Source organism: Idiotropiscis lumnitzeri, chromosome 2, assembly GCF_059441095.1.
Source record: "Idiotropiscis lumnitzeri isolate Australia: NSW breed Sydney's pygmy pipehorse chromosome 2, RoL_Ilum_1.0, whole genome shotgun sequence".
Taxonomy (NCBI): domain Eukaryota; kingdom Metazoa; phylum Chordata; class Actinopteri; order Syngnathiformes; family Syngnathidae; genus Idiotropiscis; species Idiotropiscis lumnitzeri.
The window spans coordinates 23,813,718-23,826,817 of record NC_142392.1 but is presented as its reverse complement, the minus strand read 5'-3'; the positions used below and the strand labels follow the sequence as shown (position 1 = coordinate 23,826,817).

General features: G+C 42.3%; 1 protein-coding gene across 1 annotated transcript; it reads left to right on the top strand.

Moving 5' to 3' along the window:
- Positions 1-2,548: 2,548 nt before the first annotated feature.
- On the top strand, positions 2,549-12,857 carry LOC148342032 (uncharacterized). The gene is made up of 2 exons (XM_088286696.1): positions 2,549-2,737; positions 11,065-12,857. The coding sequence occupies exons 1-2, from the start codon at positions 2,614-2,616 to the stop codon at positions 12,453-12,455; spliced, it is 1,515 nt and encodes a 504-aa protein (XP_088142822.1). The 5' UTR covers positions 2,549-2,613; the 3' UTR covers positions 12,456-12,857.
- Positions 12,858-13,100: the final 243 nt, after the last annotated feature.

The following is a 13,100-nucleotide window of genomic DNA, read 5'->3' as shown; positions in this document are numbered from 1 at the left end:
CTAGGGCCTTCATCTATGTCTGGGTTTTGTCCAGGGTCCAGTTCAGAGTCAGCATTTTTTTCTCTTCAAAAACATATCCATTACTTTAACCGTCGTTCTGTTATCCACTTTTTTCATTCTGCTATCCACTTCTCGCTTGTCTCCAAGCACAAGGCAATTCACTACCTGCTGCCGCCGCCTACTGGTTTGGAAGAGTACTACATTTTACTACTCAACTCTGCAGGCGCTAGACCGCACAGGTACACAAATTGAATCATTTCCCACGGCACACCTGACAATATCTCACGGCACACTGGTGTGCCGCGGCACAGTGGTTGAAAAACACTGTGCTAGGCTATCGCGTCCACCTCTTAGACGTTCTCTCGTATGGTGTTGCCTCCGTTATGGGCTGTTGTCACTGGTCCAACCTTGCTTCTCACTTTGAACTTTTAGCACAAGCTCCAAGTCAACAGCGTGGTTGTGTTGTGGGTGGTGAAAAAGAAAAGGTTGGACGCGCTGTTTCAGGTGCTTACGACGCACTTTGTAGTTCGTGTTCTTTTGCTCAAACATCGTCTTTTTGGAACCCAAAACATTTCTTAACGACAGATGTCGGAATTTCTTTTCGGGACAAGCGCGACAGGAACAATTTCAACGAACATTACGTCGTCTTCAGCCGTGTCAGCTGCTTCTGGATTTGAATCGACAGCTATGACCGCGTCGTCAGTTTTCTTTCTTGTTCAGCTGGGTGGAGTCACGTGACTACAGCCGCTCAAGCCGTCTTACAGGGGCATGAACATAGCTGCAGACTAAAAGGACTTCTTTTTTTTTTTAAACACCGAATTAACCGACATGGGCAAAATGATTTTATTAAATTTCGATCACGGTAAATTTTCGGTTTATTGCCCAGCCCTACGAGAATAGCAGCGATCCTTGAAGCTTAAAAAGACAAAAAAAAAAACCTGAAGGAACTGACTCTTCGTGGTAAGATGTAAATGTGATTTAGAAAATATGATATATTGAATTTTCAAAGCTCTTTTATTGACACAAGGCCAATGTGATCAGTGCATTGTGTCTGAGTGATGATGATTTTTTTGTGTTTACATCAAACATTTAAATGAAATTAATTGCCTTTGCCTGGAACAACATTTGTTAACGATATGCTTTTCGGTTGTCTTTTAAATCGTACCTAATGGAAAAGGTGTGAGAAGAAACTGGGCTTATGAAATCGGTTCCTTCCACAATCATCAATAAAATCACTTGTTCCACTTGCTCACCTGGCCTTCATTACGCTGTGTGAAAAGGTGAAAAACTGAACTCAAAGTTGAACTATAAAAAGAACAAAAAGAGAAACGCAAATAGTCTCAGTTTCTCTCAAAGGTTTTGGTATGTCAGGAGTTGGCAACTTGATGGCGACTGGAGTCGGCGTTTATTTGTCACCACGGACGAGATGATTCGCATCACGCTGTTTGTTGCTGCTGCTGTCTGAATTGGACCCTGGAGGTCACCTGCCAGCATCCCTGAATTTCACCGGCGGATATTCAGCTATCCCACGTCTGACCCCAAATTGTTGTGGAATTTTCAGCAGTTAGGGAAGATCAATGAGATAGTCTGGAAAATAAATTGTCTTTTGGGTCAGTCTGCTGAGTGATCTCAATGGGTGCGTGGGAAGATACTGATGCACACAGGAAGATGAAGATTTATTTGACAGTAACTGTGTAATCTTAAAACAAAAAGATATTTTTTCTGCGTTGAGCCTACTTATCAGTCAAGGTCGTGTTGTTTTGGCTTCACAAAGAATCCTCTCGTACAAGAAGCGAAAGGCACTTTCTTCAAAAGCAGGTGGCCACAATAAATAGCAAAAACCTTACTTGCTAAATAATTTTCCATAATATTAAGATTGAACAAAATAGTGACACAAATATTGAAAAAGTAAATACAGTCACGAGTAAACATTGAATACTAAATTATTACTAAAACAGTTCAATGAATCTTGAAATAAATAATGAATCACCGTAGTTTAATGAATACTGAAACGAATAATGAAATATTTAAGTTATTTAAGTTATAAACATTGAAATCATTTTTTAAGACTCTAACATTTAGAGAATAAAACAGTGATGTATTTTAATTTAAAATTCGCAACCACGTCGCTGGCGAAAAACCCTGTAAAGAGGCAAATATGTTGACAAAAAGTTTCATTTTATCATGTCAACTGTTAATAATAGAGAAATACATTTGGAATACTGTCCAACCAACAACATGGTGTCAGATGTGAAAACAAAACCAGCAACAAAAGTAAAATTCAATACATCTCTCAAGTTCATATTTGGGAACTAAAATGTTTGTTCATGTGCATCTTAGGTTTTTCTCTATGTTTAGAAGAAGATAACAATGATTTGCATCGCAAATGGCGACATCTGTCGGTGAGTTGGTGACAGTGCTCCACACAGCCAGCAGCCAATCATATCACAGCGGGGTGTGTCCTGTTCTTCCGCTTTCGTGACGAACAGACTGCCATTTTCTCGAAGGAAAAAAACGACGCCATCTTTCATTCGTCTCGTCGAACAAAGAGAAGCTCACGCGTTATCGCCAAGCAAAGACCAAGTGCGGATTTGTTGAGATTGGCGTTTGAAAATGTGTGCTAGAACGACACCCAAGTACAAAGAGGAACTTTGTGAAATAAAAGAAGAGAACGAGCAACATCTTCAACTGCTGGACGAAGTTTGCAACCAGCTTCGTGTTGTGCCACACAAAGCAGGTTTGTACACGTCTTACTCTCATTTGCTTTGTAAAGAACGACTTTCTATCGTTAAAAATATGCATCACAACATTAAGTTGTTTGGGGGAATGCGTTCAAGGTTATTGCCGTTTTATTTTTAATTATTGCCTTTTACTTGCAGGTCTGCTGAACATTTGTTTATGCCAAATGAAATCAGTGCAGAAAATGGATGCCAAAGAATAACCAATAGTGGGGGGGTAAACTCCGTGTTTTTTTTCCCCATTTTAAAATTCGAACTGATTGTTTAACATTTTACATATTCCGGTATTTATATGTTGCTAAAGAAATTAAGTTTGTCATGTCATCATGTTTCAAAACTATGCTGACAGATGTAGTGTATTTTTATATCCACACTGATAAAAATTTTGGGGCTGATCTACTTAGAAAATGTAAGGTAACCTTTTGCATCACACATTTATGTTTATAAAGCAAGGACAGTGCTTTTTTCATCTACTTAATTTCTTGTGCATAAGAAATCGGTTTTGTAAAGTCTACTTAATTTTACATGTCAAGTTAGTTTCAATTTTGCAAGTGAAGTCAACTTAATTCTGCAAGTTTGTTAACTACATTACTTCAGTAAATGCAACCTAACTATTCAAGTTAACTTGCTTGCAAAGTTAAGTAGACTTTACTTGCGAAAATAAAACTAACCTGACTTGCAAAGTTAAGTGGATTTTACTTGCAAATCTAATTTCTTCCACACAAGAAATGAAGTAGCCTTTACAAAACAATCCTTGCACTATCTACATAAAAATGTGATGCAAAAAGTTACCTTACATTTAGTAAGTAGATCAAGCACACCATTTTGTGTCATGCTGGGTCTACTTTAAATATTAAGTATGTGACACCTGTTGGGCAATCATCCACTGATCACTCAAAATATGTTTCCAAGGCCAAGGGTCAACATGACTATGAATGAATTCCAACAACTGATTAATCAAATAATTGGTAACAATTAAATTATAAACTATTTTTGTAAAGGACAAACAGGCAATCATTAGTTGCGGCCCCAACACTACACCATGAACAACATGTGTCAAACCATGCATGTATAATTTTGTGACTTAATTCAAAACACAACTTGGAATTTCTTGAGTTTATATAAGCATATTTATTTGACAAGAAAATATTTTTTGTTATGAACAGTGAGGGTGAAGGTAAGACGTGGCAAAGTTAAATACATTGAAAGGACATGTTCATTCATAATCGATGTTTGTCTAAAAAATTAAGTCTCCTAATATCCGTTCATCTAACACCAACCAAACATCCATTCTATGCTTGTGGACGTTTTTATTAAATTCTGTTAAAAATAATTATAATTTTGTCACCTTTTAAATAGAGAAATCTAAGATCATAAAAGAATGAATGCATGTTCCGTGGAATCTGATTTGTCAACACGGAAAAGCCCTGAGTGATGAAAACGTGAACATATGGTTCAGGAACAGGTCTCTTTGACGGCAAAAGTCTGACTATGGTAAACAATTGATAATTAGACCTCAATGAAGTGATTGTGCATTTGAAAAAGTCCATATCTTGACTGTGAAAAGCTAAAGTGAGAAACTAGGATTAACTATTTGGCAAACACTAGAACGTATTCAGTCTCGAGGAAGACTGAATGCAGTAAAATTGCAATAAGGAGAACAACAAACCAGCCCAGTGTGTTACAATGTCCTGGAAACAAAGTTTGGGATTGCCCCTGAGGGTGAAATTCCTCTCTGAACTCCTCCTTTTTGGCTCGGCAGCAACTCATGAAACAGGGAAACTGATAAGAGATACAATTTTGTTGAAACAGAACATGCAAGGTTAAAGGTCATGCAAAACGAAAAAAAAAAAAACATCTAATGTTCCATACTTCAATTTGGGGACGGATGGACTACGGTAATTCAAATTAATGGAACAACATTTTGAGATGGAAATGACAGGAATATGATGAATTATCATGTTATGAGGGGACTTTTGATATACAGTGAACCCTCGGTTATCGCGGTTAATGGGGACCGAGACCACCCGCGAAAACTGAAAATCCGCGAAGTAGCGGCGCACTTTCAAAAATGCTTAAAAAAAAGTGCGAAGTAGCGGCGCACCTTCAAAAATGCTTAAAAAAAATAAATAAATATATATATATATATATATATATATATATATATATATATATACGGGTAGAGAGAGAGTGAAATTCATGTTATAACAAAAAAACAAAACAAATTATTATTAAAACTTATTTTATATTCCTCAGCCATTATTTTTGTATTTATTTAATTACTTCGACTTTTACCTGCTGGTACGCCGTCCGGTGTGCCCTGTGAAATGAAAGGTGGCATTCTTCATTTATTTATTTATTCATTTATTCATTCATAACTGACAGCCTCGCGCTCCGCTCATGCCCGGGCGGAAGTTGTTCCTCTTCGGCTTAACTGCCACGCACGCCAGCCGGTCTCCTCCGGAGCTCTCGCACGGTCCCGAGCGAAGCGAAATGTCGCCGCGCTCGTGCCCGGGTGGAAGGTGCTCCTCTTCGGCTTACTGTGACGCGAGCATGCCCTCCTCCTCCGGAGCTTCCATTCGGTTAAACTTGGGGGCCGCTTGGCACCGCGCGAGTGCCCGGGCGGAAGGTGCTCCTCTCCGGCTTAACTGCCGCACGCCGGCCGGAGCTCTGATACGGTCCGAACCGCGCGAAACGTCGACACCAATCGTGTCCGGGGGAACGTGCTCTTCTTCGTCCACTCTCCTCATCGCCCACGCTCTTCTTCGACGCACGCCAGCCGTCTAACCGCTCCAGCGCCCCCTCGTGCCGCTCGGCGAAACTACAATGCCCCCGAATATTTTTTAGACCCGCGAAGCACTGAAGCGCGAAGTAGCGAGGGTTCACTGTACAGTAAATTGATATAAATTAAATTAGATATTTTTAGTCTGCGCATAATCCACTTCAAAGAATACTGACTCATTGGTTGAGGAAAACGGGGTTATACAGTGAACCCCCGCTACTTCGCGGTTCACCTTTCGCGGGTTCAGTGCTTTGCGGGTCTAAAAAATATTCGGGGGCATTGTAGTTTCGCCGAGCGGCACAAGGGGGCATTGAAGCGGTTAGACGGCCGGCGTGCGCCGAAGAGGAGAGTGGACGAAGAAGAGAGTGGACGAAGAAGAGCAGGTTCCCCCGGACACGATTGGTGGCGACGGACACGATCGGGGGCGACGTTTCGGACCGTACCCGAGCTGCGGCCGGCGTGCGTGGCAGTTAAGCCGAAGAGAAACAACTTCCGCCCGGGCACTCGCGCGGCGACATTTTGCTTCGTTCGGGGCCGTGCGTGAGCTCCGAAGGAGACCGGCCGGCGTGCGTGGTAGTTAAGCCGAATAGGAGCACCTTCCGCCCGGGTACCGGCGGAGCGCGAGGCTGTCAGTTATGAATGAATAAATAAATAAATGAAGAATGCCACCTTTCATTTCACTGTCATGATCCGTGCCTGTCATGCCGCGTGTGTTTTTGTTTTTTCAGCTGTGTGGGCGTTCCTCCAGCGATCGTCTCGCGCCATGTCGTCAGCTGCTGCGAGACGCGCTGATTACACTGACTATATTGTGATTATAAATATCTTTGTATCACCACCTTTTTTCCCGGGTCTGCGTTTGGAGAGTCCTGTTCAATCCTCCAGTTCTGCTGGAGGATCATAACCTTCACAGGGCACACCGGACGGCGTACCAGCAGGTAAAAGTCGAAGTAATTAAATAAATACAAAAAGAAGTAATTGAATAAATACAAAAATAATGGCTGGGGAATAAAAAAATAATAAGTTTTAATCATAATTAGTTTTTTTGTTATAACATGAATTTCACTCTCTCTCTACCAGTATATATATATATATATATATATATATATGATTTTTTTTAAGCATTTTTGAAGGTGTGCCGCTACTTTGCACCTATATATATATATATATATATATATATATAGGTGCGAAGTATATATTTACACGGTGTTTTTTTTGTTTTGTTTTGTTTTTTTAAGGTGCGACGCTACTTTGCGGATTTTCAGTTTTCGCGGGTGGTCTCTGTCCCCATTAACCGCGATAACCGGGGGTTCACTGTATTAGTTCAGTGGTTCTCGATTATTTCCTGTCACGCCCCCCCATACCAAGAAGAAAATAGATTTGCGCCCCCCCACCACAATTGTTTTTACATTTCGTACTAATGTACATGTTCTTTGTATTATAAATGTTAGATTGTCAATAAAATATCCCTTAACAAAGACAAATTGATTAAAAAAATCTATCATTTTGAGAACGACTATTGTGAGGATCTCGAAACTCAGCACTCTGTGGTGCGAATATTGATGGGATGATAAATATTTACTATACGTTTTTGTTTAGTTTTTTTTAACTTTATTAACATGAACAAACCAAACAGTTATTAATACGTACATAATATAGAAAAGACAAAAAGCCAGGGGGATTTCAAACAAAAATTCTGTATAAATAACATAAAGCAACAGTTTTAATTTGTTGACTATACATTTTTTTTTATGTTTACAATCTGTTTGACGTCAAACCACTTCGTTGTGATGACGTCAGCCATTTCCGTGTTCCAGCCTGAGAGCGTCTGCTAAAGTGCTAACGTAGCCATCGTCTTATTTTGTTTGGATACGTAATGGTTGCAATACAACATTTCTGTTCGTAGCTGCTGGCTCTCCGCCCGAACGCGGTTTGAGTCAGACTTCTTTTCAAAGTTGAGCGTCCATCGATGCAATTAATTTTAGCGATTAGCGCGCTTAGCGCCTCCTTGCTCGCTCTGCTGCGGCGCAAGATAGCTTGGCGCGGGGCATTTAAGGAGCGGCGAAAGAAATCACTTCCGGGTCAACGAGCGACGGGGCGCCGCTTTTTTTTTGTTAATCAATACTGCGTGAACTCGGGGCACAAACAGCTTTGACGAGCTCAAACTCGCGTTGTCTGAGATCACCTTTTTCGGTCCCAAAACCATGCAAATCATGTTCCCCAGGGTCCCACGTGCCCCCCTCAGCATCACTGGTGTAGCACAATACAAGGCTGCTTGCAAACTTCATCCAGCAGTTGAAGATGTTGCTCGTACTCTTCTTTTATTCCACAAAGTTCCTCTTTGTACTTGGGTGTCGTTCCTGCACACATTTTCAAACGCCAATCTCAACAAATCCGCACTTGATCTCTACTTGGCGATAACTCGTGTGCTTCTCTTTGTTCGACGAGATGAAAGAAAGATGGCATAGTTTTTTTAGAGCAGCGCTGAATGGATTTCCTACGTGAAAACTGCAGTCTGTTCTGCACTAAAGCGGAAGAATAGAACACACCCCGCTGTGATATGATTGGCTGCTGGCTATGTGGAGCTCTGTCATCAACTCACGCGCCCCCCTTAGCATCGCACCACGCCCCACTATTTGAGAATCACTGTATTAGTTAGTTAAAAAAGAAGAGCTAAATTATAGTTGACGTGTTCATGGGGATTGAATATGAATCATAAACAGAAGACAAAACCAATTGGCATTGGCATTTGTAAAATATATGTAAAATATTAAGTTTGTGAGCTCTTATGGGAGACGGGGCGAGAGGCGAATGGATTGAAGCTTCCGCCAGTGACCCGTCCAATAGTGTCACCACCACACAGCTGTGCTGGTGGCCGTCCTCGAGGACGTGCGCCTCCCTGTTTCTGACATCATGCGGAACAGTCCGTCAATGAGAAACTGCTAATCAGTATGAGTCGAATCCCCGTTTTTGCATCGATGAAAGAAAATATTGTATTGGATGTAGAAAACGAATTGTTACACTCGCGGGTTCAGAGGGACAAGAGTGCTAATTCACCCGAAAAAGAAAAAAGAACATGGGAAAAATAAATAAAATAAAACAGGGGGAAGCAGTTAATGCAGCAGCCGACGCATGCAGCTCCCATTGCGTCTGCTCTTTCCGTTTCCCCTGCCACAGCAGGCTTGTTGTCCGCACCGGCCGGTCAACAAGGTCACGTAACAGAAGTAGGGGTGGTGGGTGGTTATAGACATGGGTTGTGAGTGGGACGTGCTCTTGCTGTGGGGTCACTGGGTGATGAGCGGTCCAAACCGAGCCACTTCCTGAAATGTACCATCCTGTGGTCCAGCGCCATGCCAGTCACAAAGAGCTCCACTAGCACGGGGGCGCCATCGCTACCCCCTCCTCCGACAACGCTTCTATGGCTTCCAAACGCACAGTTGACGCCTCAGCCCGATTGGGACCACATTCCACGATAGGGGTGCCCGCGGAGCCTCAGCATTCAAGGACCGGCAGGTCTTGGCATTCCGGTGACGATTGATGGACAACAGTTTTTGATGGTGGAACAAGATATTCCACGCTTTGCAAGCTTCTTCTCCATATCCCAGTGAGCAACAACACCGTCACGCGTGTGGGACTCTTGAGATTGGCCGAGTCACTGCCGTGGACCGAACCCGCACCTGTGAAACAAACACTGGAATTCGAGTGGGACTGAATTTGACTGTGCACACCCGGCGGGGAAGCATATGTTGTCCTCCGTTCCAGTAGACTGGGCAGCTCTGAGACCAGGGTCTCCATCCTCCCGCAGCTGGTCCGTCTTGTTCCTGCTCTGGTCTGCGTGGTGTAGCCGCCTCCACCCATTCAAACCACCAATTGGTCCTTTGCATTGAACACTGAGTTATGATGATTTGGTTTATCAGAATGCATTCACCCAATTTCGAGAGTCAGAACTGCATCTTGCATTAGGATGATGTATTTGTGATGTCTACCGGTGCTGCCTCGCATGTGTGCCTTGCCCAGAGCAGAGGAAACTGTTTGAATTGTCTCTGTTTGCTGAGCCACAAATCACATTAACTATCGGTGCGCATCATCATACTAAAGATTTCGGCCCATTGGTGAAGACTTTTGGCAGAGTTAATTTCAGATGTAGAAACTCCGTCACTAGCAGGTTGTGGTGTTTCAGCACCCATTCCGAATTCTTCTGTTACGGAACATTTTCCGAATTTCTTGACAGTATGGTAGACAGTGAATGGGTCACTCTGAAGCGAAAGCTCTGTTTGCGTCTCTGCCAGAGGGCTTGTGGACCCGGGGTCTGACTGATGTGCTCTGCTCCACAGCTTCTCCAATTTGTTTTTGCTATATCTGCGAAAGTTTTTATATTATCGCGAAAGAAATTAAGTTTGTCATGTCACCATGTTTCAAAACTATGCTTACGGGTTTATAGAAGGTCACAAAAACATGGACCTCTTAAACAGGAAAACGTTAGTTCAGTGGTAAAAGAGTTGTGTCTATGCTGGCAGTTGAGCAGGAAGCCACAAAAACATGCACGTCTTGAACCGTGTTTGACAGGAAACCGTTTAGCTCGCATTTAACAAAAGTGTGACCCAAACATGTCTTGTAAGCTGAAACCGTTCGAACAACAGGAAGCGTGTGGACGGGTGTGATGAAGTCGAAGTGTTCATGTTTTTCCATTCTTTATGAGTTTGCATATACAAATTGCTTTGCTGTGCTTCAATAAAACGCCGCACAGGAGCGGGAACGCTTTTCTCTTTGCCGGACTGCTCCTCCTCAATCTTGGCTGGGTGATTCATTTGTGCAGGCTTGTCTCGTTTTTTTACAATAACTTCTCTGACATATCTTGTTCAAGCAATTCCTTCTGGAATGATTCAAACTGACTCTAAATACTCTGCACACTACGGCAAAAATATCAATGGCGGTTGATAAATTTTAGTGGATAAAACACAAAGGGTTAAGTTTTTTTTAAAAAATCAAGTACGTATTGGTCTTATTTATGAACTTTGTACTGGCTTACAATGGTCTTAAAAAGGGAACACGTCACAACCCCCTTTTCTACCAACAAGCCCAGGAACATTTAGTTCTATCTCGAAATGCAAAATGAAATACTTGTAAACATATTTCACTTGAAGGATTTCTATTCTATCAATGACATAATGTTGCGATGGCCCCCAGTGGCCCCCATTAATAAGTTAGGGTCCCACAACAGGTGTTCCATCAGACGCACACAATAGCCTGTGTGTGCTAACTTCAGCTCGCTTCCATAAACGTCTGTGACTATGTCAGGAATTAAATCGGGCATCAGCCGCAATGTGCTTCCTTTTTAAATGCTCGTTTATCACTGTTGTGCTGCTAAAAGGAGGTTTACATCGTAGGACGTAATTTTGTGAAATGCCCCCATGGTCCGGTCCAAGTTGGGGTCGCACGCATTGCTCCGTGTGCGGCAGGCACAAGTCAAGGTAGCACGGTAGAAACAATATAACTTGACTTGACTTGACCAAACCAAATGTGTGTTTGTCTTTTTGTGTCCTGCAGACGTCAGACAAAATGATCTCCGTTCTGTGAAAGAGGAGCCAGACTTGACTCACATCAAAAAGGAGGAGGAGGAGATCAACAAGTCACCACTGAACGGTGTCCCTATAAAGACTGAAGATGAAAACAAGGGTGAGCGTGAGGACAACAGAGGGGCGGAGCCTACAAGCAGCAACTCAAGTCATCACGTGACAACAGAAGGTGACGAAGACCACTGGGGGCCATCACAAGCACAAAATGAGGACACATTATCATGCTCTCCTGATAATGATGATGATGATGATGGGCAAGCCAAAGGTGAAAGGGCATGTCACACTGACTCATTAACTTCAAAGTTGTCTTTAAAACCGCACACAAGAACACACAGTGGAGAAAAACCCTTTTCCTGCTCAGTTTGTGGCAAGAGTTTCTCTCGAAAGTCAAGTTTAAAAAGGCACGCAAGAACACACAGTGGAGAAAACCCTTTTTCTTGCTCAGTTTGTGGCAAAATCTTCTCTCAAAACGCAACGTTAACAAGTCACACAAGAACACACAGTGGAGAAAAACCTTTTTCCTGCTCAGTTTGTGGCAAAGGATTCTCTCAAAAGTCTCATTTAACAATCCACACAAGAACACACAGTGGAGAAAAACCCTTTTCCTGCTCAGTTTGTGGCAAGAGTTTCTCTCAAAAGTCGCTTTTAACAATCCACACAAGAACACACAGTGGAGAAAAACCCTTTTCCTGCTCAGTTTGTGGCAAAGGATTCTCTCGAAAGGCACATTTAACAATCCACACAACAACACACAGTGGAGAAAAACCCTTTTCCTGCTCAGTTTGTGGCAAGAGTTTCTCTCGAAAGTCGCCTTTAACAATCCACACAAGTGCACACAGTGGAGAAAAACCCTTTTCCTGCTCAGTTTGTGGCAAGAGTTTCTCTCGAAAGTCGCTTTTAACAATCCACACAAGAACACACAGTGGAGAAAAACCCTTTTCCTGCTCAGTTTGTGGCAAAGGATTCTCTCAAAAGGCACATTTAACAATCCACACAACAACACACAGTGGAGAAAAACCCTTTTCCTGCTCAGTTTGTGGCAAAGGATTCTCTAAAAAGGCACATTTAACAAGGCACACAAGAACACACAGTGGTGAAAAACCTTTTTCCTGCTCAATTTGTGGCAAGAGTTTCTCTCGAAAGTCGCATTTAACAATCCACACAAGAAGACACAGTGGTGAAAAACCTTTTTCCTGCTCAGTTTGTGCCAAGAGTTTCTCTCAAAAGTCGCATTTACGAAGCCACACAAGAACACACAATGGAGACAAGCCATTCAGTTGCAGCGTTTGTGCTAAAAAATTCTTTTCTAAAAAGGGTGCTGAGAGACACAATTGTGCTGGTGAGAATTGCAGCGATCCTTGAAGCTTAAAAAAAAGACAACAAAAAACTCAAGGAACTGACTCTTTGTGGTAAGATGTAAATTTTGATTTTGAATAAAATATGATAAATTTAATTTTGCTAAGCTTTTTTATTGACATTAAGCCAATGTGATCCGTGCCAGAAGAAGCAATGTGTCTGAGTGATGATTTGTTTTGGTGTTTACATCAAACATGTAAATAAAATTAATTGCCTTTGCCTGGAACAACATTTGTTAACATTATGCTTTTCAGTTGTGTTTTTAATCGTATTTAATGGAAAAGGTGTGAGAAGAAACTGTGCTTATGAAATCGTTGCCTTCCACAATCATCAATAAAAATCACTTGTTCCACTTGCTCAACTGGCCTTCATTACGCCGTGTGAAAAGGTGAAAAACTAAACTAGAAGTTGAACTATAAAAAGAACAAAGCTCACCCCTATGCTTGGAAGGTGGGTGGTGACTATCCAAGTGGGGGGACTATGCATGAACTTTCGGGTGTGGGTTGCCGCGGTACGCGACCCCTGCATCATAGGACTGGACTTTCTACGAACAGCCCAGTGCGTGCTTGACCTGGGGAGGAACACGTTGGCTTTTCCAGGAGGCCCCACAGTTGAAATGGTGCGCCCTACACAGCCTGAAAAGTCATTCCT

Excerpts from the sequence above, each read along its gene's own strand:
- LOC148342032 (XM_088286696.1), top strand. The coding sequence starts at position 2,614 with ATGTGTGCTAGAACGACACCCAAGTACAAAGAGGAACTTTGTGAAATA. Across the intron at positions 2,738-11,064 it reads TGTTGTGCCACACAAAGCAG|ACGTCAGACAAAATGATCTC; the intron begins GTTTGTACACGT and ends TGTGTCCTGCAG.